General features: G+C 40.6%; 1 protein-coding gene across 7 annotated transcripts in view; it reads left to right on the top strand.

Annotated features, from left to right (window-relative positions):
- The window catches only part of ascc3 (activating signal cointegrator 1 complex subunit 3), a 131,061-nt gene that overhangs the window by 69,574 nt on the left and 34,480 nt on the right, over nt 1-27,007 (top strand). For 6 of the 7 annotated variants that reach the window (XM_028978931.1, XM_028978934.1, XM_028978932.1 and 3 more), the window contains 8 exons: nt 4,883-5,047; nt 8,663-8,839; nt 8,972-9,043; nt 18,417-18,551; nt 24,524-24,715; nt 24,860-25,084; nt 25,560-25,679; nt 26,330-26,494. In XM_028978931.1, coding sequence (XP_028834764.1) covers nt 4,883-5,047; nt 8,663-8,839; nt 8,972-9,043; nt 18,417-18,551; nt 24,524-24,715; nt 24,860-25,084; nt 25,560-25,679; nt 26,330-26,494 — 1,251 coding nt within the window. The remainder of the gene's footprint in view (nt 1-4,882; nt 5,048-8,662; nt 8,840-8,971; nt 9,044-18,416; nt 18,552-24,523; nt 24,716-24,859; nt 25,085-25,559; nt 25,680-26,329; nt 26,495-27,007) is intronic. The other variant, XM_028978935.1, reaches the window with a different exon arrangement.

Here is a 27,007-nt window from a genome sequence, read left to right as displayed (position 1 = left end):
GAGAATGTTAGTTCGATAAACACGTGAATTGTGCCTCACCATGAGTGGGACTGCACGAAACCTAGTGGCAGCAATTTTAAGCAACGACGACATAATAAACATACTGGCTAATGCTTTCAGTAACACTGCTAATAATTCTACCAACATTCAGCATAGGACTACTGATGAAGAGATCTATTCAATGTTTCACCGTGGAAGACCTAATGCAGCGACAGCTGCTGCTTATCCATCAAGCATCCACACCGATCGAAACAGGCCGTCCACATCGGGCAAGCTTCTACATCAGGCTCTTTTTCTCCGGAAACATCCGTTTTGGAGAAAAGAGTACAAAGACAAGTAGCAATTTGATTTGAGTAATATATAGTAGCATTAAAACTTTGCACATGCATGAAGCTTCGACAGGGACGTTTTTATTCAAATTACAGCACGGTTTAGCGTGTGCTTAATTTACTGGAGACATACTCGCACGGGCAGTGACGGGCAAAGGTTCTGCTAACATTAAAAAGTGCAGATTACATTAATGTATAGAAAAGAATAGAATAAAGCCTGATTCTAAAAATTCCATGGTGTGCTGGGATTGGGCAACGCTGGTGTATTGGATTTGAAATGCTAAAAAATTCAATTTGTACTGCTGACACTTGTTCGACATCGCTTTCCGGGTGTTGCTCGTCAGTTTGCCCCTGTAATTCCTCCCTGTTTACTTACCTCCGTTTCCCTTTACCGTGTCGTATTGATGGATGGAGGTTGTACGTAGGAATGGCGGTGGGAAGCTTGCCTGATGTGGAAGGCCTGTTTCGATCAGTGCGGATGTTTGACGGATGAGCGGCAGCTGTCGCTGCATTAGGTCTTCCACGGTGAATCATTGAATACATTTCTTCATCAGTAGTCCTAAGCTGAATGTTGGTAGAATTATTAGCAGTGTTACTCCAAGCATGTCTTCTGCCACAGCCCTCTCCATCCTCCATGTTGACTTCAGTCCAAAGCTGCCCAGCTGCCACTTCATGGCCATTGACCTGCTACCAGGAACCACGCCACCTAGAGGATATCTCTACTGCTTCTCTAAAGAGAGCAATTGGCCATGGAGCAGTTTGTGGCAGAAGCACTCCAGAACGGCACCATCCACCCATCTGCATGGTTCTTCTTTGTCTCGAAGTATAATTTGGCAAGATGGCCACTGCCAGCCACTCAGTCATTGATTGGCTCCTTCTTCACCTCAAATCATAAGATTCATCCTGTTCATCTTTTTACAGCATTTACCAGACGCCCTTATCCAGAGCGACTTACAATCAGTAGTTACAGGGACAGTGCACCCCTCGAGTAACTATGGGTTAAGTATCTTGCTCAGGGACACAATGGTAGTAAATGGGATTTGAACCTGGGTCTTCTGGTTCATAGGCGAGTGTATTAACCACTAGGCTACTACCCAACCCCATCTTCTCACCTCTCCACTCTTCCCCTTCATCCTGTCCCTTCCCCAATTCAACCTAAAACGCGAACGACAACATCCGTGTCCAGTATATTTCATTCAATATGCGCAAAGAAGTGCGATGACTTAACTGTGTCTCTGTGTTTGATGAATCAAAATATCAACTCAGAACCAAGAACAAAAAAAACTCTTCCCAGTGTGTTTTCTTTATTTTCATGACCATTTACATTTGTAGATTCTCACTTAAGGCTTCAAAACTACGAATGACCACATGTGGAGTTATGTACTTAACAAAAAAAGGTGAAATAACAGAAAACATGTTTTATATTCTAGTTTCTTCAAAATAGCCACCATTTGCTCTGATTATTGCATTGCACACTCTTGGCATTCTCTTGACGAGCTTCAAGAGGTAGTCACCTGAAATGGTTTTCCAACAGTATTGAAGGAGTTCCCAGAGGTGTTTAGCACTTGTTGGCCCCTTTGCCTTCACTCTGCGGTCCAGCTCACCCCAATCCATCTTGATTGGGTTCAGGTCTGGTGACTTTGGAGGCCAGGTTTCCACTTTTTGTTAAGTACATAAGAAAACAAAGAAAACACATTGAATGAGGTGTGTGTCCAAACTTTTTGGCCTGTACTGTACATGTAGGTTACTATCTATTTTTTCAGCAGGCTGAGCTGCTGCTGTAGATACATCATTTGCCATACCTATTGCAAAGACATGTATAATCACTCTTTGTGTATGGATGAAGGCGCAACTGTTTTAAACTTCTATTGTCAGATCAGTATTGCAATGCAATGTTCTTTTTCCAACATGGATTACAGTTATGTTTTTAATCACTTGCACTATAATTTGTCATTATGTAGGCAGATGGCTGGAAATTTCCAGGTCCTACAGGACAACCTGCCAGAAAGTTTTTTTTATGGAACTCCATACTGCTTGCCTGTCACTCTCACTATGCTAGCGGGCAACACCCAATACTAATTAAAACTTTCTGGTGGGTGGCCCTTCATGAACAGGATTGGCCTACAGGATTTTTAATAAGATTTAGTTAAAGATATTTTTTTATTTATTTTATCTGATTTGGGTCATGTATTTAATTTACTTCTTTATTTTTACACGATACCAGTCCACCTGGAGACCACTGTGTTTGAACCTGTGACTTTGGGTTCTCTGGTTCATAGGCATGTGTATTACACACAGGGCCACTACCACCCACTCATGTGAATTCTATCTCTTTCTGTCTGACAGAAGCAGGTTTTCTTGCTCTGTTCTCTCTGTTTAGCTCCATACATTTGCCCATTATCTACTGATGAAACTTACTGAAGGCATTGGCATTTTAATTGTGACATGCAAATCGAGCCTTGATTAGCATTTCATTAATCAGATGTTTACATCTGTTTATTTCATCTTCTGGCCCATGTTGGAACTGCATGTGAAGATCTTATTTTAAGCTTTTTTTGTCTTTGCTCGGTGCTTCTTGCTTTAATTAATGAATTATCTTCCCCATCCAAGTTAAAGGAGAGTAAGCACAATTTTTGCAAAGTTCCGTAACTGTTGCGTGTTTGTTTGTTTGGCATATTTTGACTTTGCAAGCCATCAATCAAGCTGCAGAGACTGGTGGCTCTTTGCAGAAGCTGTCAGCCCTCCCACACACTGCCATCCACGCTGAGGCTAGTTTCCATGGTAACGACTGACAGATAGACACTCACACAGGCAGGCAGGCATGCAGTGAGTAGGGGTTGCCTGTACACTCTGGTTTTGGGTAAATATTTGCTTGTTGTCTAATTACACATTTTCCATCTAAGATGGCTGTTGCGGAGGTGTATGTGCAGGCACCAGGATAATTACCCATGAATGTCTGGTGCAAATATATCTACGTTGGGTTGTAAATCGATACATTCAGTCTAATTTGAGAAAACTGAACGCCACGTTGCCTCGACAACAGCACTTCCATACCTCTTCCAGCGGACATGTTTGTCCTTCATTAAGTTTAAGAACCTTGCTAAAAGGCTTTTTTTAGCCCTCATCTAGGTGGTCACTGAGAAAACTGACCCTTAACTGACACTGATAAGTCAACAACGTTTTGCCTGATTTGGTTCTTTTTTGCTCAACCCTGATCCCTGTTATGTTAAATACATTTTTGGTGCCTTTGTTTGGTAATTAAAGACCGCACTTTGGCCTTATACCTGAGTGCCAGGACATCCATTTAGATTAGCCGGTGTGTAATTAACTGCACTCGCTGCCTCCTCCTTCTACTGGCAGTCTCTAATGGCTGCCCAGATTGATTTAAATGCAAACTAGAGAGGATTTAATGAACCGCTTTTATAGAAGGCGTTTAATATGAATTTCCTCACTCCCTGGCAGGTTGGCAAACATCTTACAGGCCATTCATTACTTTATTTATTTACTCACCAGCCTCCAAAATCTATGTCAGTGCTAAACAAACTTCAAGTCAAAATTTATCCTGGCTTTATGTGAGGCATAACAAAGGAAATTGGCAAAGCTTGTGAGAAGACAATTAGCTGTAGACAGACTGCAGGTAGTAGGGGTCACCAGTTATTACCCTAGTGCTGATCAGGTTATGTGGGTTGGTGGAAAATTGGCACAGTTGACTGGCCTTTGATTCCATTTGAGTCAACAGAATTACCAGATTATAGTCTGGTATAGTTAGTCCCAGCCTAATCTTTGTGTTTGAGGATTTGCGCATTGTATCCGTGCTGAATTTGTCCCGCTGTCAGAATGTGTGTGTGTGTGTGTGTGTGTGTGTGTGTGTGTGTGTGTGTGTGAGACGAGCTGGCTCATTCACTTTATTTTTTTAAACCTTGGCTGGAAATTGCTAAATTGTGGAGAATAAAAAATACACACTGATCCACACACATCTAAATCTAAATTACTGTCTAGGAAAAAGTTTCTCTTACCTGTCAAACAAACTGTTCTGTGTGGAGTTTATACTGTATTTTAGAATTTGGACTTTCAAAGCAATTGGGATGATGTGGATGATTTAGCTCCATTTCAAACCATAAACTCTGATTTATCTTGAAAGATTTAATGTTTGGCAAATTGTATTGAGTAAACAAAGGAAAATGAAAAACAGAAGACTGTCACTGAACCAATTTGTGCTCTGAAAAGAGTTCCAGTATTCAAAGACTGTCATTAACGTAATACAGACTTATAATGAAGAACCACTAATCTGAATTTATTGGGCCATATTTTTACGGTGCTATAATGATGTTATATTGATAATTGACAGTGCATCCTAGGCATTCTGGATCATTTCATTAATACATAATCAGTACATTATATGCACAGGTTTAGCACTTTTTCTTTTCTTGCAATACACCATGGACATCTTTTCATCAGTTTGACGAGGAGCATTCTTCTTTCATTTTAAATGGGGGTCATTGTGTCTGATTATATTTATGTACACATTTCAGCGTTCACTCTTTCGGTTTCAGATGCTGGTGACAACACCAGAGAAGTGGGATGTGGTGACACGGAAGAGCGTGGGTGATGTGGCTCTGTCTCAGATTGTACGTCTGCTCATCTTGGATGAGGTCCATCTGCTACACGAGGAGCGAGGGCCAGTACTGGAGAGTCTAGTGGCCAGGACACTCCGGCAGGTACATCACTCAGAGTCAGTAACACTCTTTTGACTGCAAGAATATCTGCAATCTGAACATATAGGCTACAGACTCGTAACCAGAAGGTTGCGGGTTCAAACCCAAAACTGCCAAAGTGCCACTGAGGTCCCCTTGATCAAGGTACCGTCACCACACAATACTCCCTGGGTGCCTTTCATGCCTGCCCACTGCTCCCTATGGTGACATGTAGACACCTTTCGTTGGGTCACCATGTGCTTTACTCTGACAAAAATACTTTCACTTAAATATGTCTAAAATATGTCTTTAATAAATGAATAAGTTCAAATTCCACAATTTTATTTGTGAAATTGTCATATAACCTCTTTTTTGCTCTTATTTGCAATGGGACTTAATTGACTTGACGTCAACTCACTGGCGTCAATCATTTCTGCTTATATTTGTACTGTCGAGCTAGTGTGAAATCTAGTAGAAATCTGTTTAATGATCAATTATTTACATTAACGGCATTTATCAGACGCCCTTATCCAGAGCGACTAACAATCAGAAGTAACAGGGACAGTCCCCCTGAAAACACTCAGGGTTATGTGTCCTGTTCAGGGACACAATTAGTAGTAAGTGGGGTTTGAACCTGGGACTTTGTGGCTCTTGTGATTTATAGGTGAGTGTCTTACCTACTAGGTTGCTGCCACCACAATGTTATTTGTACTTTAAGTTTCCTGAGCTGATCATTATTGTGAGCAGTAGGCCGTACTCTTGTGTCGAAACTGTGGCTAATCTGCATTTTGTGTGTCTGTGTACAGATTTGATTGTTGAATATTGAAAGTGTGTCCAATTGTGCTTGAAGGTGGGTGTTCAGAAGCATGACACACACACAATCATTCCATTGCACAGAGATGTGCCCATGTGTGACTCAACACTAGAATTTCCTGTGTGATTGTGAGTGTGTGTGTATATGCAGCACTGAGTGACAGGTCCTCACTGATTGTGATTGACAGCTCTCCTTGCAGGATTCAGTCTGGCCGTTTGGGATATTAGTGTGATTATGCAAATTTGACAGTTGCGTAGATGGGAGCAGACATTCCGGAATGTCCTACAATCATGTTTCATTCCAACAAGCGGCAGTAAGGTGTCAATCATGCTGAAATTAATAAATGAGCTTTATGGGTGCATTCTGGGAGGAGTTGTGTTTCCTTGGTGACAAGTATCAGACACATGCTTTCAGCTTGAAATGTTTTATGAGAGTGAAAAATCTCACTGGCATTCCAATTTGCAAAAACAAATATGCAAAGTCAGTCTGTGTGTTAAAAGAGTACTGCCAAAAACATAAATGCATACATATAAATACAGTATACATATTCTGAGAAGGTTTCTTATTTTTCCAGAACAGCTCTGGCCCATCCAAACACTTGGACAGGAGCTGCAGAGCCTGTAAGTTGTGAGGTGGCTCCTGTATGGATCAGACCTTTCAGATCTTTCTAGCATGTCCCACAGATGCTCGTTCAGATTGAGATGTACAAGATCACGTTGAGATCTTCGTTGTATAACTGAAAACATATTTGCAGTGTGGCAGGACACATCATCCTACTAAAAGAGGCCACTGCAATCACTGAAGAACATTTTCATGGCTGTAGGTCAGGGGTGGGGAACCTGATCTATTGAGGGCCGGGGTGGGTGCAGGTTTTTGTGACAACCTTCCAATCAGTCACTAACAGATGCACCTCCCATGGCTCTATGCACGCTCAGTGACCGATCACCCCAAAAACCTGCACCCACACCGACTCCCCACCCCTGGTGTAAGTGGTCTATAACAATGTTTAGATATCTTTTAGGTGTCTCCCACATGGAGACAGGACCAAAATTTTCCCTGAAGAACCAGAGCATTGCACTGCCTGTACTAGCTCGCCTTACATTTACATTTACGGCATTTGGCAGACGCCCTTATCCAGAGCGACTTACAACGTGCTTTCAAGTTACCATCGATGAAGAGATCAATTCCGGTTCACTAGGACCCCAACTATGAATACATCTATTTTATTCACTCTGTTGTAGATTCTGTACACAAAGTTCGACAACAAGAAAATTACAATTTAATCTAAATTAAACCTGGGTGCCTTCATCCTGCATGGCACCCAGGTGCCCCCACCCCCCTACCTTCAAGTGCTCTTTAATCTGGTTTTCATGATTATGCAGTTTTGTACACAGTGAGCTGTGCTATAGTGTGTGTTTTGACTGTTTTCTAAGAATATTATATTTAATATTTTGGATCATGATCAGAGAAGTGAGTTTCAGGCATCCATGTCCCAGGCTTAATAGGGTGCAGTAGAACTGGTTAGTGTAGCAAGCAAATTTCCTTCCTTATGTCCATGTGTGCTTGTGTGTTGTGTCTTGCTCATTTATAGATGCTTTAGAGTCAAATGTTTCAGTCTTTAAGGGTGGTAGTTTTCTAGTGGGTAACACACTCGCCTATGAACCAGAAGATTCAGGTTCAAATCCCACTTACTAGACTTTCTCTAGACTTTCAAATAAGATCCAGAAATGTAATCAAATAATATTTGATGAAATATTGAATTGGTATTTATTATATTAGCATTTTCAATTTGTTGAATGGCTATAATAAATTGATTATAATTAGTTGTCATTCTGATAATAATTAGCCTAAACCTGATGAATTAATTAAATTATTTCAGTGTAAGGTTGTATGACTGTGATTTGGTAAGACCTTTTGTCTTTCTTATTATGGGTCAGTTTCCTCCCCTGATTGGCCAACCACAGCCCATAGTGAAGTTCAGCTGCCTAGTAGAGGCTTTAGCGGTGCTTGTTGTAGTTTGAGGCCAGTTTAAATGTATAAATGTTAAAAAAAAAATGTATTCCAGTTGTGCAATGAAACATCTATTTAGTCTGTGTACTATTTCAGAGCAAATTGTCACATTCTCACTCACTCTTCCTGTCTCACTGGCCTTCTGTTTTGAACTGAGAAAGACAGAATTTTATTTTTTCTTTTTTACTTCCTGTGATTTCTGTGTGTGTGTGTGTGTGTGTGTGTGTGTGTGTGTGTGTGTGTGTGTGTGTGTGTGTGTGTGTGTGTGTGTTAGTTACCTATATTCTGTTTAACAGAAAGTGTGTTTATGTTCTGGGTTACTATTAAAGTTTGATGTACAAAATGTATGTACAAAATATGGAAACTATATAATAATTTATTTTATATTTTTTAATCAGCTTTCAGATTCCTGTTGAATCCTGAGTTTTCACTCTGTTGTTATTATTATTTTGAGCTGTATGATTTCAGAATTCTATGATAGTTGATTCATTTAATTTTCCACTTTTAATAACAGAAACACTTACCATGAACACAGAAACAATGTTTGTACCATTGCTGTGATGGCTGGGACTGTGTGCACTTACTCACTAAAGCCAGGACATTGCAACTGCATGAATTAATCTTTATAAGTCATAAATCAATTATGTTTACATTTACATTTGCAGCATTAATCAGACGCCCTTATCCAGGGCGACTTACAATCAGTAGTTACAGGGACAGTCCCTCAGGAGCAATTTAGGGTTAAGTGTCTTGCTCAGGGACATAGATTCCCTCTGCTCTGGTTCATAGATGTGTGTTTGTGTGTCTGTCTGTAGGTGGAGTCCACACAGAGCATGATCCGGATTCTGGGACTTTCTGCCACCTTGCCTAACTACCTGGACGTGGCTTCCTTCTTGCACGTGAACCCTTACATCGGCCTCTTCTTCTTTGACAGTCGCTTCCGCCCCGTACCCCTTGGACAAAGCTTTGTTGGCATTAAGACCACCAACAAGGTGACCAGCAACTTGCACACATACATTTTATTACTAATCTCTTTAATGAATAATTGACACTTTGTCTATGAATCCAGATTTCCTGGATTTACCCACTATCCTAATAAATCCATTTCAATCCATTGACCTCAGGCACAGCAGATGCATGACATGGAGGAGGTCTGTTATGAGAAAGTCCTGAAACAGATCAAAGCTGGACATCAGGTAAGAATGTGAACTTGCATTTTAGCAATGTGGAGGTAATGGTGAACAGGTCCACATGCACGTATTGCTGTCACTGGCATTATGGACTGTTGTATGACTGAATGTTAAAAATATACTTAATGTATGTAACATTCCACAGCTGCAGCAGTCCTGTTTCTGTATTAGCTCTTGTTTCTAATGGAGAAATTATATGTGTGCTGTTTTATTTTAAAATCATAATGTCGTAAATATGGACGCTTCTGGATCTGTGAGACTGCATCAGCAGGATGTAATGGGATATTAATCTCAGGCAAAGTATTCTGGCTTCTTTAGGGATGGGAATATGAGACAGCAAAGGTCACCATTATAGAACTGGCCTTAGTTTCTATGTCTGCCCTGTGACTCCAGTCTTACTCAATTTCAGAGATCCATTAATCACTGAAGCAGCAAGCGCATCCGCCTCCAGAAAACTACCTCTGTCACAGGAACTCTGATCTACTTCCATTTCCACTTCAATTTCCAGTGTAATGTCTGTTGGTTACGTTACAAAATTTAATGTTCTGCTTTATGGACTGACCATTCATAGGGTCGGCAGAAATTTAATTTTGCATGAAGCGAGCTTTTTATTATAGTTACACAGCATTTGAGGTTAATTTGTGCATGTCTTGTCATGTCTCACTCTAAGCAGCCAGCATGCATGTGATCAGTTTCTCACTATGTTGTTTTATGTCAAAGTGATTGCAATGGCCTGAGGTTAAATCCAGTCTAGTTTATGCCACTCCCATGTTGCATAATAATTCAGATTTGGCAACTCTTCCCATCTGTAGCTTATTGCCTATGTTCTTTTGAGAACTCATTAATGTTTTTGTTTAATTTAAGCAAACAGTGCTGTGAAAAAGTGTTTGCCCCACTATGATTTCTTACTTTTTCCTTGTTAGACACATTTAAATATTTCAGATCCTCAAAAAGTATTAAGTAATAGTCAATGACAGAAAAAGTTAAAACCAATTCTGCTTTTAACACCCCTGTTAAAACATAACAGTGGATCATCGCATCTGAGTTCACTATGAGACAAATTGAGATCAATCTATAAAGACATTTCTAAATCTTTGGAACTCTAGCAAACTACAATGACAGTCATTATACATAAATGGTGAAGCCAAACAACATCCAAAGAACTTCAGGCGTCACTTGCCTCAGTTAAGCTTAGTGTTCCTGACTTGAGCTTTTTGGAAGGTGTGTGTCCCATTACATCTGTTGTAAAAGTAACACTGCATTTCAGAAAAAGAACATCAAACCCAACAGTAAAATGTGGTATTGTGATCGTCTGGGGCTGTTTAGAAGACTTGCTGTGATACTTGCTCAGGCAATCATCCCTAGTAGTAGCATTAAATACAAGATAAGGACAAATTGTTGGGAAAATGACAAAATGACGCCGTCTCTTTTTGAGCAACAGCTATTTGTCTTCAGTCTACATGCTTAGGAATCACCAAACATAAAGAATGTTTAGACCATTTCAAAAATTTTCATTGCCTGTAATTTCTGATTGATTAGTCTAACCCACATGTGTCAAACTCAGCCACGTGAGATCTTTTGTATAGATCTGTTGTTCAGGCACGTCAATGTGACACACTGGTATTTCACCGGTATTTCATACTGAAGTGCGTAGTTTGCTGACAAACTTAGTGCCCTAAAGCATGAAAAAAATGCAGATTCAGCTGCGATTTAAGGATCGTGTTCGGCAAGGCAATTGAAGCGCTGCATTATGGGATCTGATGTTTGTGTGTTGTCTGTGCTTCATGATACCGAGCTATAATCGTGGACCTGTATGCAGTGATCTCATGGGATGTGGCCCGAGGGCCACAAGTTTGACACTCCTGGTCTAACCAGGTTCTACTTTTATGAACAGGAGCCTCCAGATTCTATTCATTAAATGTCCTGCTGATTGTTCGCAGTGATGGTGATAGTGTTGTAATACATTTACATTTACAGCATTTATCAGACGCCCTTATCCAGAGTGACTTACAATCAATAGTTACAGGGACAGTCCCCCTGGAGCAACTTAGGGTTAAGTGTCTTGCTCAGGGACACAATGGTAGTAAGTGGGATTTGAACCCGGGTCTTCTGGTTCACAGGCGAGTAGCCACTAGGCTACTACCACCCTCTATAGGTTTAGGTTTAATATGAAATGAATTCCATCAGCTGAATATTTCAGATATTAAAGATCTTGCCCTTGTCTAAATGTGAAAAATGTCTTGATTGTTGGTATCAATTACCTCTCTTACTGTAGCAGTACAGTGGTTGGCCTAGCGGGTAAAGAAGCGGACTTGTAATCGGAAGGTTGCCAGTCGAGGGTGTCCCTTTGATCTAGGTCCCTGCTCCCTGGCCACCTTTCATGGCTTTCAAGGTAGATGGCTAAATGACCTTTCAGTGTGTTATCGTGTGCTATGCTGCAGTTTTTCACAATTACTTTCACTAGATCATTGGATCAGCATCCCAGCATGGAAAGTAACTCCACTGACCCAATGCTTGAGTGCATGATGTCCATCGAGAGTTCTTTGGGAGTTGCATTCCTAGTTATCTTTCAACATGCCTGGTGTCCTCAAGCAGAGGCTTCTGATTGGCAAGGATTATTTGATACTTCAGATACTCCTACCTTGAGGTCCATTCTGCAGAGAGCTCTGCAAAGACATGCTGCATCATGTGCATTGGATGCATCTGTTCTTTGCTTATTTGTTTGTTTCTTTATAGATTTTGAGAGACTATAACATTTAAGTAAACAGGATGTAAAAGATTGGTTATAGGCCAGACTGTAAGACTGGTTTTTAAAGTGTGCTGTGGAAGAACATCTGGTCAATATGCGGCCATTTGTGTAAATGATATAACATGATATGACATTTGCTCCTCGCTGCTGCAAATAAATGAATATCCTCAGCATAGAATTACCTACTTTATTAGCTCTTTGTTTAGCTTGTTTCACCATCTTACTAGCTGAGTATTTTGTCTTGACCAGAATTTGATTGAAGCAAATTGCTCTTTTCATGTTTATCAAACAAACGTTCAAACAATCTCTTTGCACTGGTTGCACTGGTGCTTTTTTTTTTAACAGCACAAAAGTTAGGTAAGTCACCTATAACAAAAAGCTAATTAACAGAACACTTGCTTTACATATTTCAAAAATAAAAATACAAACCAAAATAAAACATTTCTCGCTGGCTGCTCACAACTAGAGTCCTCTTTAGTAAAAATAACTTTTTTTTTCACCTTTTTCTTTCTTTCCCTTCGTGTTTGAAGGAAACTGCACACAGATGTTTAATGTGTTCAGAGCACAACAATCAAAGCACAAGGTGTCCTAAATGTTCTACCAGATTACATTTTACACATTAAACAGCATTTTTAAATCTTGATTAGCCATTTCTCTCTTTTTACTTTATTGCATAATATTTAGATTATATGTAGATGAAACTGAATTTGAATTGTGCAGGCTTTACTTACTTATTCCATGTCTGATGAATAAGCACCACTGGTTGGACCTGCCTGAGTTTTGCATGCTTTTCTTAGTTGACGACCACCAGTTTGCTCAATTCAATTAATTTGAGATGAGTAATCCTCCAGTAATTTTACTACTGAGTTCAGTAATATGTAACACCTGTCATGGCTGCCCACTGCTCACCAATGGTGATGTTAAAAGCAGAGGACACATTTCATTGTGTGCACTGTGTTCTGTGCTGTGTATCACAATGACAATGACAATCACTTCCTTCCCTCCTGTAAATATGTGACTCCATGGCTCTTCAGCTAAAGATGGATTCTCTTTAGAGAAATTCCTCCCCACTCATATCCACTGTCAAACTGTTACATATGACCAAAAATTACAGAACACTCCAGAGTCCTCTTTAGTAAAAATAACTGCCTATTTCTCTTTCTTTTGTCCTCATGTCTGAAGGAAACAACGCACAGACGTTTCATGGTTCAGAGCACAACAAATGGAAACAAAGTTCCTTACTATTCAACCTAATAAATTGTCAAATAAAAAAAAATACCATGAATCAAAAACAACCATACAAGCAGTAATGGCTGTTATGTAATACAGTAATACATAAATCACTGGCAGTTACAAACTGCTATGGGAAGAACTAAGATCTCTTTAATTTGAACAGTGTGAACTTGACCAGATCTGCAAATATATGTTAAAACTTTATTACTGACACTTGTAGCTTTTTTTTGTCAAAATCTTCTGGTTCTACAAATATGTCTATATATTATATATATATAGAATATATATTACATATGTCATCAGATTTATTAAAACTTGAAGTGAAATGTGTTTGATTTGTTCAGTTAACTTTTGGCAAGACAAATGTTCCATGTTGCTTTATAAGGGTGCCGTGGTTGTCTTGAAGATCAGAAAAGTATTTTCGTATAATTGATATTGACTTTTGGTTGTAGAAGAAGGTTTCCAGCCTAGAGGACATTTTAGCAATCTCCTTGCAAAGTCCTATGAATTGAGGATTGTTCATTTCTTTCACACATTGTTCAAATGATTTTGATTCAGAATTAAAAGTCCAATAGAAAAACCTTTTTAGGATTTGGTCTAGTTCTTGCCTGTATAGTTCGATAGCTTGCCTTGATTTTGTCCCATCATTCTGCTCCAAACGGTCAACATGGATCACCATCTGCAAATAGAAAGCAGCTCCATTGTTCCAGTGTTTAAGTGCCCGGATGTTCATTTGTCCATCATTAAGCATAGATGTCTTCAGGCGTGTGAGCTGCAGGCTGAGTCTCCGCTCACGATCTTTGGTTTCCTCCAGCAGAGCGTTGGTGTTCTTAAGGTTGAATCGAACGACTTTAAGGTACTCATCCATCAGGTCGCGCACTTCAGAAGCCTTCTCTTCAGCAAAAACACGGCGCAGCATTCCTTCAATGTTGCCATCTGCCTGACCACCGTTGGTGCTGGTAAATGCCATCTCAAGGATCATGGAGATGACAAGTGCTCCAATCCCAACTGCATTGGGTATAACTTCCACAGTTGATGCAAGACTTCCTACAAATCCAGCAGCTTGGCTCCCCAATTGAAGTATCAGGTCATTTGAGTAGTTCTCTAGCATAGCGGTCGAGTCTGTACCAGAGTACTTCAGTAGTGACTCGTCAATACTCACATCAAATACATCCATATTAAATATTGCACTGATAAAATTCTCTGCCTGCGTTAGCTGCTGCTCTAAAGATGGTGTCTGACCCATGTTCAATGCTGTTCGAGAAACACACAACAGATGTCATATCCTGTGTGAGATCTTCGCTCTGTTTATAATGTGTCTGTCAGGGGAGTTTAATGTTCGAACCAATCAGAAGTGTGTTTATTTTTGAGGTCCAAGGTCTCAAGGTCGAGGGTCAATCATTATTTGTCAAGCGTTATTTGACAGTGGATAATAAATAACAGGAGAAGATTAAAGGTCCAGAACATGTGTACCAGTACCCCATAGGAGGTCATTCTGTATGGCTCATCCTTCCTCTTCACACAAAGGAGCTGATCCCATTCCTGCTTCCAGGTCCATGCCCTTCTCGTGTTATGGCTTTTCTCCTTGTATCTCCTGCTTGCGTTTAAAACAGCAGTGGGCAAAGTACGGCCCACGGGCCACATCCAGCCTCTAGGTCTTTTTAATTTTGTCCTGTTAAGATCTTTGCCTGAACCTGGCGAGTTTTCACACAGGCTTGCATGGTAAATGAGTGGTCAGGTGATGTGTTTAGCGCAGGAAAAAAATACGAAAATGATGAGAAGGTGCATGTTGAAATGTACTCTAGCCTCTGGTGACTATGTCACCGGGGAACAGTGTAGGGGCACCGGAAACCTTCTGATTAATGGTCTCCTTCCTTACCCACTAGGCCACCACTGCTCCACTGCACATCACACATCTCAACATGTAAATAGTTGAATGTTGCATCTGACCCACTCAATTCCTTTCCTTCTTAAACTTAGGCACTGTAATGCCTTTTTCATTTTTGTGTCTTATATGTATGTCTGGCGCTGTCAAGGCATGTCTGTAATATTTAAAAAAAAACACTGTGACCCTATACCCCTGAGTTTGCCCACCCCTGCTTTAAAGCTATGCTGAAAAGTGAAGACATCTTGAAATTACCCTTAGACAAAGATGACTCATCTCTCATATGGACAGCGTTATGAATCAGACATTATCTTGCAAAGTTCTCTCGTCTCTTCACATCTTCAGAGGAAAATGAAGTGAAAAGTGAAATTGAAGTAATTGTCATTGTGCTATACCTCAGCACAGCGCAACGAAATGTATCCTCTGTTTTTAACCCATCACCCTTGGTGAGCAGTGGGCATCCATGACAGGGGTCTGGGGAGCAGTGCATGGGGACTTGCTCATATATTTTGACCTGCTGGTCTCTTACCCAGGCTCAGTTTTGAAATAACACACAGCAGAGAACAGACTTCTTCTTCTGAATGGGTAGTGCAGGGCAGTTTTTAATTTATATGGGTTTGTGTGAAAGAGTATTTCATTACACTGTTTACAGTTGTACTGACAATAAATCTCTCTTGAATCCCTTGAATCTTGATTGTGTGTTTAATCACTGGATTCAGATTTCAAGAATTTTACCTGACAGCTAGGGACTGACGGCATTTCTGTGAACCATCCTGCACTGGAATATATGGATGTCATCCTGGAGAAGGTAGACCACCTGTACAACCTGAATTAACAGAGGCTCGTGAAATTCCACCACATGCTAGAAAAATGACTGTAGCACTCGCAAAATGTAAAACCTAGATCCCAATGTCATTTTGCTAGTGCCATCATTTCTTCTCCTAGCCTTTGATGGGAGCTGCAGGTTGTACAGGTAGTCGAGCTTTTCTGCATTCCAGTGCAGTATATTTTGCTGTGTTTCCCAGCATAGATTTAGAAGCAACCATGAGATATAAGGAGAAAGCACCTTATATATAGTTGTGGACAGGGCTATAGAAGTGCATGAACCCAACTGCAGGACTGGCATCAGCTACTTTGTTCAACAAAATGACCTCCAGCAAGGTAATGGAGCACATTTACATTTACGGCATTTATCAGATGCCCTTATCCAGAGCGACTTACAATCAGTAGTTACAGGGACAGTCCTCCTGCAGCAATTTACTTTACTTTACTTTATTTTGCAGATGCTTTTATCCAAAGCGACTTACAGGAGGAAGACACCAGCAATTCTCGTTCGATTTCTATAGCCTTGATAAGGCCTAACTTGTCAGCAAGGAGCATGCTCGAAGATTGTTAAGTGCTAGACGAAGAAAAAATTATTATATATTTTTTTTTATCATTTTGTGCAGTGTGTACGCATGTGTAAGTGTTAGATTTGTCTGAAATACTTTTTGAATAAGAGGGTTTTCAACTGCTTCTTTAAGGTGGTAGTAGTCTCGGCTGGTCGAATGGAGCAGGGCAAGTTATTCCACCAGCTAGGGACAACAAGGGAGAACAGAGTTGATTGGAATCGGAGGCCCCATGAAGAGGGAATTTTCAGTCTCATTTCATTTGCAGATCTGAGAGAGCGTGCAGGAGTGTAGCTAGGTAGTATTGTATTGATATAGGAGTGTGCAGTTCCGGGTACAGACCTGTAGGCGAGCATCAAGGATTTGAACTCAATGCGAGCAGCTACCGGGAGCCAGTGGAGAGAGGTGAGAAGAGGCGTAACATGGGTGTATTTTGACTGATTGAAGATGAGACGTGCTGCCATATTTTGGATCATCTGGAGTGGTTTTATGCAGAGGCTCCAGCCAGGAGAGAGTTACAATAGTCTAGTTTCGAGATGACCATTGCCTGGATGAGGAGCTGCGTAGCCTGTTGTGAGAGAAAAGGCCTAATCTTGCGAATGTTGTAGAGAGTGAACCTGCAGGATCTGGAGATCGCAGCAACGTGATGGTTCAGACTCAGTTTGTCATCAGTCCAAACTCCAAGGCTTTTTGCAGACGCCGTGGGTGTTAACAGTAGCGAGCCAATTTGAATTGAGAGGTTTTGCTAAGGGGAATTGTTGCCTGGAAAGATCAGAATCTCGTTTTTGGATAGGTTGAGTTGGATGTGGCGCTCAGACATCCATGCCGATATGTCTGAGAGACAGGCTGAAATTTTTGTTGCTATAGTGGCATCTTCTGGAAGGAAAGACAAATAGAGCTGGGTGTCATCAGCGTAAGAGTGATAAGAGAAGCCATGTGATTGGATGATGTGACCAAGTGAGTGAGTGTATATTGAGAATAGAAGGGGGCCAAGGACAGAGCCTTGTGGAACCCCTGTGGTTACCCTAGAGAGGGCAGATGTCTCACCTCCCCATGATACCTTGAAAGATCTGTCGTGAAGATAAGAGGTGAACCAATTTAGGGTTAAGTGTCTTGCTCAAGGACACAATGGTAGTAAGTGGGATTTGAACCTGGGTCTTCTGGTTCATAGGCGAGTGTGTTACCCACTAGCGGGCAATGGTGGCCTAGCGGTTTAGGAAGCGGCCCCGTAATCAGAAGGTTGCCGGTTCGAATCCCGATCTGCCATGGTGCCACTGACGTGCCACTGAGCAAAGCACCGTCCCCACACACTGCTCCCTGGGCGCCTGTCATGGCTGCCCACTGCTCACTCAGGGTGATGGGTTAAATGCAGAGGACAAATTTCACTGTGTGCATCGTGTGCTGTGCTGCTGTCTATCACATGTGACAATCACTTCACTTCACTTTACTAACGGCCCTTAGCCATCTCAATCAGACTCATGGCCGTGCGAACTGTGGAGTTTCGGGCATGGACAAACACAATCACCTGAAAGACAGGAAATAACAGTGGTTACATCCCACATGTTTTTGAACACCTACTCTTAGCTGCTATCCTCACACTTTTAAATATTACAGATGCAAATACACTATTCAGATTCACAACCTATGCATAAAAAAATGTTTATTCAAATTCTGGAAAGCCAGACTCTGAAGTAAACACATACAGGTTAGTGACCTACACTCCCCAGGCAGAAACTGTCCCCACCAAAGTACAATGTTGTTTCTTTGCTTTATGTTATTCTTGCAGAACTGAGCCTGAACGTATTAGCATATTAGGAATGTATAATGTCATGACTGTAGTGTATAATATGGGCTTGTTTTATAAAGGCATTGATTAATCATTCCTGAATCACATTGGTGGATTGTTAATCCTAAATCACTCACAATGAGGATCACTACACAATTGAAAACACATTCAGTACTAAACATTTTTACTCCAAATATGGTCAGGAAACAAATTCCAATCTGCCATGCCATTAACTATTCCATGGTCAATTGTTAGAGGTATTGTAACAGAATGGAAGCAGCGTTAGCAACTGCAAATGAATATGTGGGATGTAACCACTGTTATTTCCTGCCTTTCAGGTGATGGTGTTTGTCCATGCCCGAAACTCCACAGTTCGCACGGCCATGAGTCTGATTGAAATGGCCAAGGGGCGTGGTGAAACCTCCTTTTTTCAGGCTGAGCAGGGTGCTGACTATGGCCAGTGTGAGAAACAGGTAAAGACACACCCACCCACAAGCGTTCACACATAGTTACACATGGATACTTACAAAAACGGTCAAAAGGGGTGTGTTTGTGTTTGTTTTTTTATCTTTTATTTTCAAGAAGTGTAAGTGTGTAGCTGCTTTTTTGCATGTATTTTTATAATGTGTATTGTGTGTGTGAATGGATTTGTGGAGTTCCTGCTCTCTCAAGAGGATATTTATCTATGTATTATATGAAAACGTAGTTTGCTGTGCAGAGTTCCTACTCTACACTCACCTTTTCTTCCCCCAGGAAAGCTGCAGAGATAGCTGCCTTTTTCCGTCTCTAATCTGTGTGCTATATTTGCAACCTGCTGATAAATATACAAACTGCACCTCTGCTCCAGCCATCTGCATCAGAATGACTTATTTATGTGTCCTTTCTGATGTTCTGATTATGCTTTGGGATCTTGCTTCAGTTTATGTGAAGCATGTGATGTTCTGTTTTTTGGTGTATTTGTGTAGCTAATGACATAAAGGGGGATTATGAGTGTAGCATTGTTCACTAATTTTTCATTAATTTTTCATTCATTTTTCAAATGAGGTTGACTTCATTAGATCATTTTTTGAACTTTGTGGTGATTAGAATATTGAATGTTATATGGGAATTGTCTGTCTTTATAAACTTGACTCTTTGTTACCTGTGAGCAAGAGTTGTACTCAAGTAGTGATTTACAATGTTTAAGACATGAAGAGCTGTCCCCAGCCTGTCAGTAACACAGATGGCATATGAAAGTGTGTATGTGTATCTGTGTATCTAACGGCCAAAAGGCAGATAGAGAGTAAAACTTGTAGCAGAGATCCCCATCAATTAAACTTTAAATGCCCTACATGGTGATGCATTGTACGTTATCATAGCCTTTTTCAAACATCGCTCTGCTGTTTGTGTCTAGATTGTGAACAGATTGATGGAAATATTCAGACTGAATGATTGGATTAGGAATAAGGCTCTCCTGTATTAAGCAGCCAATTAATCAACTTCCCTCACATCCCTATACTAACAGGGCATGAACCTACTTAGCCTCTAAAGAGTGAAGTGGTATGGACTGAGAGAATTTTTGTTTCATGGCCCTGCAATCACCTCTTCCAGAGATAATGCACAGCTTTTTTTGTGTATGGAAATGGTCTTAAATTCATATTTATAGTTTGTTGTTTTTTTTAATCTTCCACAGGCATATGTGGTGAAAGGCAGTGCTATAAGGTCAGTTATATAATAATTGGCCATTATTTATATCGCTTTAAAAGTCAGAAGTGAAGCCTCTACACATTTCCCTCCTAATGTTCATTAATTTGCTTTATCGCTGTGCTGAAGAGGCTGCCTGTCAGGCTTAGATGTCTTAATGCACCCACTTGACTAAGCCGTGATGGACAATAACAGCACTAGTGGGTATTTATTCAGCTTGTTGCCCAGGTAAAGTAGTTTAAGTGGAAGTGCAAAACTTTGTAATTGAGTGGGGATGTGCCTGGGCGTTTGAAGTGCACTTTGAAAAGAAGTGCTCAGCGCTGTTTTAGTCCATTTGAGGTAGTGGAGAGTTTTTTTGTATGTAAAATCCTCATTTAACTCAGTATTGGGATCTACCTGAAATAACAAATCATATTTTTGAACTGAGGATTAAATGAAAAGATGAAGGAGAAGGTGATGTTTGTGTATGTGTGTATCCTGCATTCTGGCCTGCAAGTAAATGTGAAAACTGTGATTGTGTAAGTGTGTGAGCAGGTAGTGTGTTGCACATATTGAGGTATGGATACAATAGAACAGGAGTAGGCTACATTAATGAAAGCTGTGTGTGTGGTGACTAATGTTGAAAATGTGATGGCCTCCAGGGTAAAAATAAATGTGATTGATAGGTCTCCTGCATATACTGCGTGCAGGGTTCCCACAGCTCAGGGAATTTCAGTAAAGGTATTTCAAGACGGAAAGTCAGGGAACTTGATCATTTGGGTGTTGAGTCAGGGATTTTTTTTAATATCATATTAAATGTGCATATGTGCAGTAGCCAAAATTTGATGTGTAATTGCTCGTCCTAGTTCCCAGTGACTGTTTTTCTTTGCTTTTCTTTTTCCCGCATTCTAGAATGGAAATTCTTTGCCAAGTCAACATATATCCTTACACTTGCTAACTTACCATGTCAGGCAAGTGTACATTTCAAAATATTTGGCTTGAAAATTAAGAATTTAATGACTTGAAAATCACATTGTGAGATTATATAATATTAATATGAGTTCCCCTAGCCTGTCTGTGGTTCTTCAGTGGCTAGAAATGGATATAGGTGTATAGAGTGTTTTGGCTTCACCATTCAGAAAGCAGCAGCTCAGATGGTCAGATCTGGTATCCCCATTTGTTCTCACAAGAGGATTTTAAAAGCCGACATTGTTATTGGTGAATGGTGTTGATGATGCCATTTGTGCGAATGCCCCCTCAACTTCAGAAAGTTACTTCAGATACAGTATTAAGGGATGTAATGCAGTTTTGAATTCTTTAACCCCTTTAAATGCCCTTTTCTGCTTAGCACCCAAACATTATACTGGACTTTTCTTCATACAGGAGTTCATGGAAATTCTGCTTTTCGGTCAGGGAAAGTTATAAAAAAAAGTGTGTGTCTCTGACTGTAGAGTGCCTGTAGATGTGTGTTTATGAAACTGGAAGGAATGATGGTGTGTGTTTTATCTATTGTATGTGCATCAGGTCACAGCAACTGTAGCTGGTGATGTCCAGTGTGTGTCTGAGAGTGAGGTTGAGATGCCATCTGGTTATAGGGGTCTTTTGTGTGTTTGTGGCCCTGTGCTGCCCTCTGCTGGGTGTACAGTGCTGGAACAGTTGACGTTAATACAAATTGGCAGTTTTTAGAGGCTTGACACAAAAGTCTATTTATGAAAGTTGATTTGCACTTTAGTTTCTTTGCCTATAAAAGCTATTTCCAAATATTTTTTTGGTCTGGTTTTTCTGAAATGCTCTGGAATAATCTACAAGTGCAAGAGAGCTCGTCTCGTTCCTCATTCTGTTCCACGGGGGACATCTAGTGGCCGTGTGGAGTAATTCCTTAGCGGATATAATGTGAAAGACAGCTCCACTGCTGCTTTTGTTGCTCCTGTCTGTGTGTAATGGAGTTGTGTGGAGTACCAGGCTTTTCTTTTTTCAGTCAGGCAGAGGACTGTGGGTAATGTGCTGCCAAGGGCCCAGAGATGTGTCAGTCTTGCCCGTCTCTGAAGTGTACTACAGCATGGACGAGGCTGCGTCTGGGCAGATCCTGTACGACAGGATGTCCGTCTGAAGGACGTGTGATGGCATGTCCTCGTCTGTCAGCCCATGGGGAATGTCTTTGTGGAGTGTGTCTCCTGGGATCACACAGCAGTGTACGATCTGTCTCATTAGTTTCTATATTTGTCTTTTTTTTTTTTTTCTAACTATTTTTACCCAGGCTGTTGTTTGAGGCTTTCAGAGCCGTCGTCTTCAAGTGTTGCTGTGACAATTTGTCCTGCAGCTACACAGCGTCAATAGACCAAAGCATGACCCCTCCAGGCAAATTCATTTCTTTCTCTGTGTCTCAAATACACATAAATACACACGCACTCTTCTTTCTTTATTTCAGAGTCTCAGTTGCCATTTTTTGCTGGAGGCCGAGATTTGACAAGATGTGCTGAGCTGACAGTCGTGTTGTGCTTCGATTTTAATGATGTTTGAAGAATCTGGTGTCTCTGAATGCTCATTTTCGGGGTCCTACTGCTTCCTGGAGCTCTGTGTGAAGATCTGTATTTGATTCTGTCAGCTACCAGACCATGTATGTGTGTGTGTGTGTGTGTGTGTGTGTGTGTGTCTGTAATCGCTTTCATGAGCACAGATGCACACGTCTTAACACTGAAATGTTTTAAGCATTCATGGATCAAATCTGTTTTTCCAACCCACCTCACAGAGGCTCGGCTGGATTGGGATCTTCTTCCTTTGCTGACCCTGTCTCCGTTGTTTAAGCAGGGGGCATTAATCAGGGTCTTCACGGCCTTCAACTTCACAGCAAGCTGTGTTTTGACACCTTACTGTCACAAAATGCATTAACGGTTTCATTGCTTTAGATCAGCTATAGATCTCCTGTAGGATTCGACTAGACAGGCTTGCCTGCACTACCCGTCAAGATCAAGGAGCCTTGTGTGGCTGTGACAAATAAATAATTCAGGCCCTTACTCTTACTTGCTGCCCCGTGTATCCTGCCCCTGACAGGTGCCATCAGTATTTTACCTGTCAGTGTGTTAATGTTGTGGCGAATCTATGTATATTCTTGTTTTTTGTCTGAAAAATTTTTGTGTATTGTGCTCCAGAGGCTTGCAGTGTCATTTCATGTTTCTATAGTGTGGCTGGATTTGTCTGTCTTTAATGTAATTGTGTGGTATTAGGTTTTTATGTATGTGTATTATTGCTGAGTATATTTGTGCTGTTGTAGTGTGTGTCTGCTTATGTTGTTGTGGTGTTTGTTTGGGCATATGTTATGAACAAGATATCTAATTACCCGTTCTCTTATATTCTCTAATATAGTTGGAAATAATAGACAACATATGTGCATCTGCAAATGACATTGAACTCTGGCGGTTCTGTAAACAGGTTTTTACACAGAAATTTATTCTCATATAATCATGAAAAGCATATCAACTGCAAGCTCTTGTGCTACATGAATGTGTGTCCATGACAGTGTGCCTCTGTCATGTTGTATTTGATGTGATTGAACCTGTTGTGTATATTGATGATCAGTATGTTTGAATGTTTTGTCTTAGTGTTAATTGCCTGTTAAATGTGTTAATGTGTGTGGTTGTGTATGCATGCTTGTGTGCTATTGCAGTAGTGTGTCTTGCCGGCTTTGTTCTTTTGTTTGATAGCATCTCCATCCATGGAGAGATGCTCTCGACCGCTCAGGGTGTTAATGTGGGCGGATCAGAAACGCTTCCTACTGCCACCCTTAATATGAGCATGTTAGAGGAAGCATGTTCAAACTGAACAGCCCTAATGCTGTGTGACACCACGCATGCAGAGCCAGCCAAAGGCTTCATGATATAATATTTCAAAAAATGCATCTCAGTTGGTTGAAGTCGTGTGCTGCTTTCATTTGGTTCATGTAGCACATATTAAATTCATAGTTGCTTGACTGAGCTGTTAAAGTGAGAGTGTCATTTGAAGTTCTAATACACAGCAATCACAGCACACATCAATACACAGCAAAATGTGTCCTCTGCTTTTAACCCTGCATCACCCTTAGTGAGCAGTGAGCAGCCATGAAAGGCACCTGTGGAGCTGTTTGTGGGGATGGTACATTGATCAAGGTGACCTTATGATGTCTTATGTTCTAGTTGAACATAATATCTTGCTGAATTTTTTACTAATTTTTACCAACATTATTCCCCTTTTATTCTATTTTATTTGATTCTATAACTATTACTTTTAACTATGTACAGTCAAAACAGAGCGGTCAGGATTCATTTCACTGAGGTTGTATTGCCATAACTATGCATGTAATTTTTACTAGAATTTCCATTATATTAACTGTCAGAGTCTGTTAAAAAAATTCTTAATACAAGATCATCTCATCTTTACTTGCCATCTGAGTCACTTTCCTATGCTTGCCTGCATTATATGCATGTATATGCATTTACAAATTCATTACAATTAATCATCATGCATTAATTGCTACATTTTTAATATTTTTTTATGTCATCCCTGAATATGCAATTAAGTACAAAAACAACAATAAAAGCTACATAATTTAAATAGTGCATTTAAAAGTCATAGAACTGTGGTCCGTCTTTAATGGTTTAATCTTTTGAACTGTTGGATAGTGTGTGGAACTCTAGCCATTGTGAACAGCACGAGACTCCAGTAGAACACATTTTCTGGAACTTCTTGTCCTGAACTGCAAACATCCAGTGCCACAACACCATTAATAGTCAGATTTCTGATCTCATAGGTTCAACGCTCAAGGAACAAGCAGATGAGAGAAATGTTCCCAGATGGCTTTGGGATTCACCATGCTGGCATGCTGCGGCCAGACAGGAACTTGATGGAGAGCATGTTCTCGAGAGGTTACCTGAAGGTTCTTGTGTGCACAGCCACACTTGCCTGGGGAGTCAATCTGCCTGCTCATGCAGTCATTATTAAGGTCTGGTAAAATTTAGGGTGTCATGTGTCTGTGTGTGTGATAGCTGTGATGTTCCAGCAAATACATAACACAGTGGTTTTGTCTCATGTGAGTGTTGGGAAGGTCTGAAGGATTGCTCATGATGGTTTTGCATTGTTTCCACAGGGCACTCAGATGTACGATGCCAAGCGAGGTACACTGGTCGACTTGGGCATCTTGGATGTGATGCAGATCTTTGGTCGCGCTGGTCGGCCACAGTTTGACAAGTACGGCGAGGGAACGATCATCACCAGCCATGACAAACTGAGCCACTACCTCACACTGCTGACTCAGCAAAACCCCATTGAGAGTCAGTTCCTCCAGAGCCTCGCGGACAACCTCAACGCTGAGGTACACACTCACACACACATTGGATTTGTAGCACCTTTGTATGGTGCTAACATCTGCAGCGTACATACAGCGTCCTCTCACACATAAGAAAATCATTCAAAACTTCATTTTTTTTATTCAGTTTAGATAAATTATTTTTGTTTTAATATGGAGATCTAAATTGCACACGGAACTGTGAAGCTCTTTTCATCCTTACCTTAACCGTTACAAATCACAAGCAATAACGCTCTCACACAGGGAGCATAAGAGCGAGAGCGCATAGAATGCAAAGTCTGAGAATATTTAAATGAGCTGCTTGTGAATGTGCTGCACCACAGCGACATGAGCACAGGATGCCTGTGGAGTAAATGACCTTAAGGTGGCGCCAGAGAATAAGGATAAAACACCTCCATCTACATTGTGATCTGAGAGGGTGTTTGTCTATTTTTGTTGCAAGAGTTCATTTTTCACAATCTCCCACCTTTCTTTTTTTTAGATTGCTCTGGGAACTGTCACTAATGTGGAAGAGGCGGTGAAGTGGTTGAGCTACACATACCTATATGTGCGCATGAGGGCCAACCCATTGGTCTATGGGATCACCTACACGGCCTGCCAGGTCTGTCACATTCTGACCGATTACAGCCAGCCACAATGACATCACAGAACCTGTCACTGTATGTTCACCGGACAGACACTGATAAAATTTTCTGCTTTACCATAAAATCAGATCATTTCAATTTTTCTCAGAATGAAGAGTGGTCTAGTTATTCAATCCAGTGGCGCAGTTCCATTCAACTTGACAGTCAGTGTGACTAGGGCAGGGGTCACCAACCCACAGCTTGAGAGCCGCATGCGCCTTCCTGTGGCATTAGAAAATAAATTTAAGTGTGTGTGTGTGTTTTTTTTTTTTTTTATTGTAGTTTTAAGTAAATTTTAAGGATTAGGATTAGGATCTTTTTGTTGCCCAAATTATGCATCACAAATACCCTATATGCATATATTCCCGCAACCCCCACCAGAGTTGTTAATTAGTTTATTCATTTAGAGTACCATTTTAAAATCTGAAATCTCTTGGGGTGAGTAAACAGTTGTTTTTTTTTGTATTTAATGATTTGCATATGTTGACTTTAAATTGATAAGTAATTTGTGTAGAGTTGGTTGACCAGATCTCCACACAGTGCAAGTAAAAAATAAGAAAAAAATCAAAACACGTTCAGACAGTGTTCATCCCAATTGTGGATTTTCCGATTGTACTGTTTGTTGCAGATGGACCCGTCTCTGGAACTGTTCCGCAAAGAGCTGGTGGTGGAGGCGGGTCGCAAGCTGGACAAGGCCAGGATGATCCGCTTCGAGGAGCGCACCGGATACTTCTCATCCACTGACCTGGGCAGGACAGCCAGCCACTTCTACATCAAGTATAGCACCATTGAGGTGGGACTGAACTCGGATCAGTCTGCCAGCATTCCATGGTCTTAATCAGGCTTTTATTTCATACATTTTGGTTAGGGCTGTCAAGCAATTAAATAAAATTAATTAATCACATATTTTGCAAAGAATTAATCACCGTTTGCAACATTCAATATTAAAGAATAAGGCTTGCTTTATTGCATATTTCAAACAATGACAGAAATAAGTGTGGGAAAGAGGCTGATACAGGGAGTGATGGGAAGATGAGCTGCAGACTCTGACAGTAAATAAAGGAAATTAAAATTTGTACAAATAGTTCTGTTGAGCAACTTCAATTTTTTTCAATCTGATTCAGATGATGTAGCCAAAAACAAATTGATGTAGCCAAAAACAAATTTAAATATCCACGCTCTGTGCATCTGAAAAAAATCATGGAATTTTCTGTGTCAGGCCAGGCCCACACAGGAAGTAAATTTATAGCAACAGTCCACAGACAGATTTTGACAGCCCTGATTATTATAGCCTTAGGCTACATGA

The sequence above is a fragment of the Denticeps clupeoides genome, chromosome 5, assembly GCF_900700375.1.
Source record: "Denticeps clupeoides chromosome 5, fDenClu1.1, whole genome shotgun sequence".
NCBI classification, from domain to species: Eukaryota; Metazoa; Chordata; class Actinopteri; order Clupeiformes; family Denticipitidae; genus Denticeps; species Denticeps clupeoides.
The sequence above is the reverse complement of the archived record's forward strand: the minus strand, read 5'-3'. Positions and strand labels throughout refer to the sequence as shown.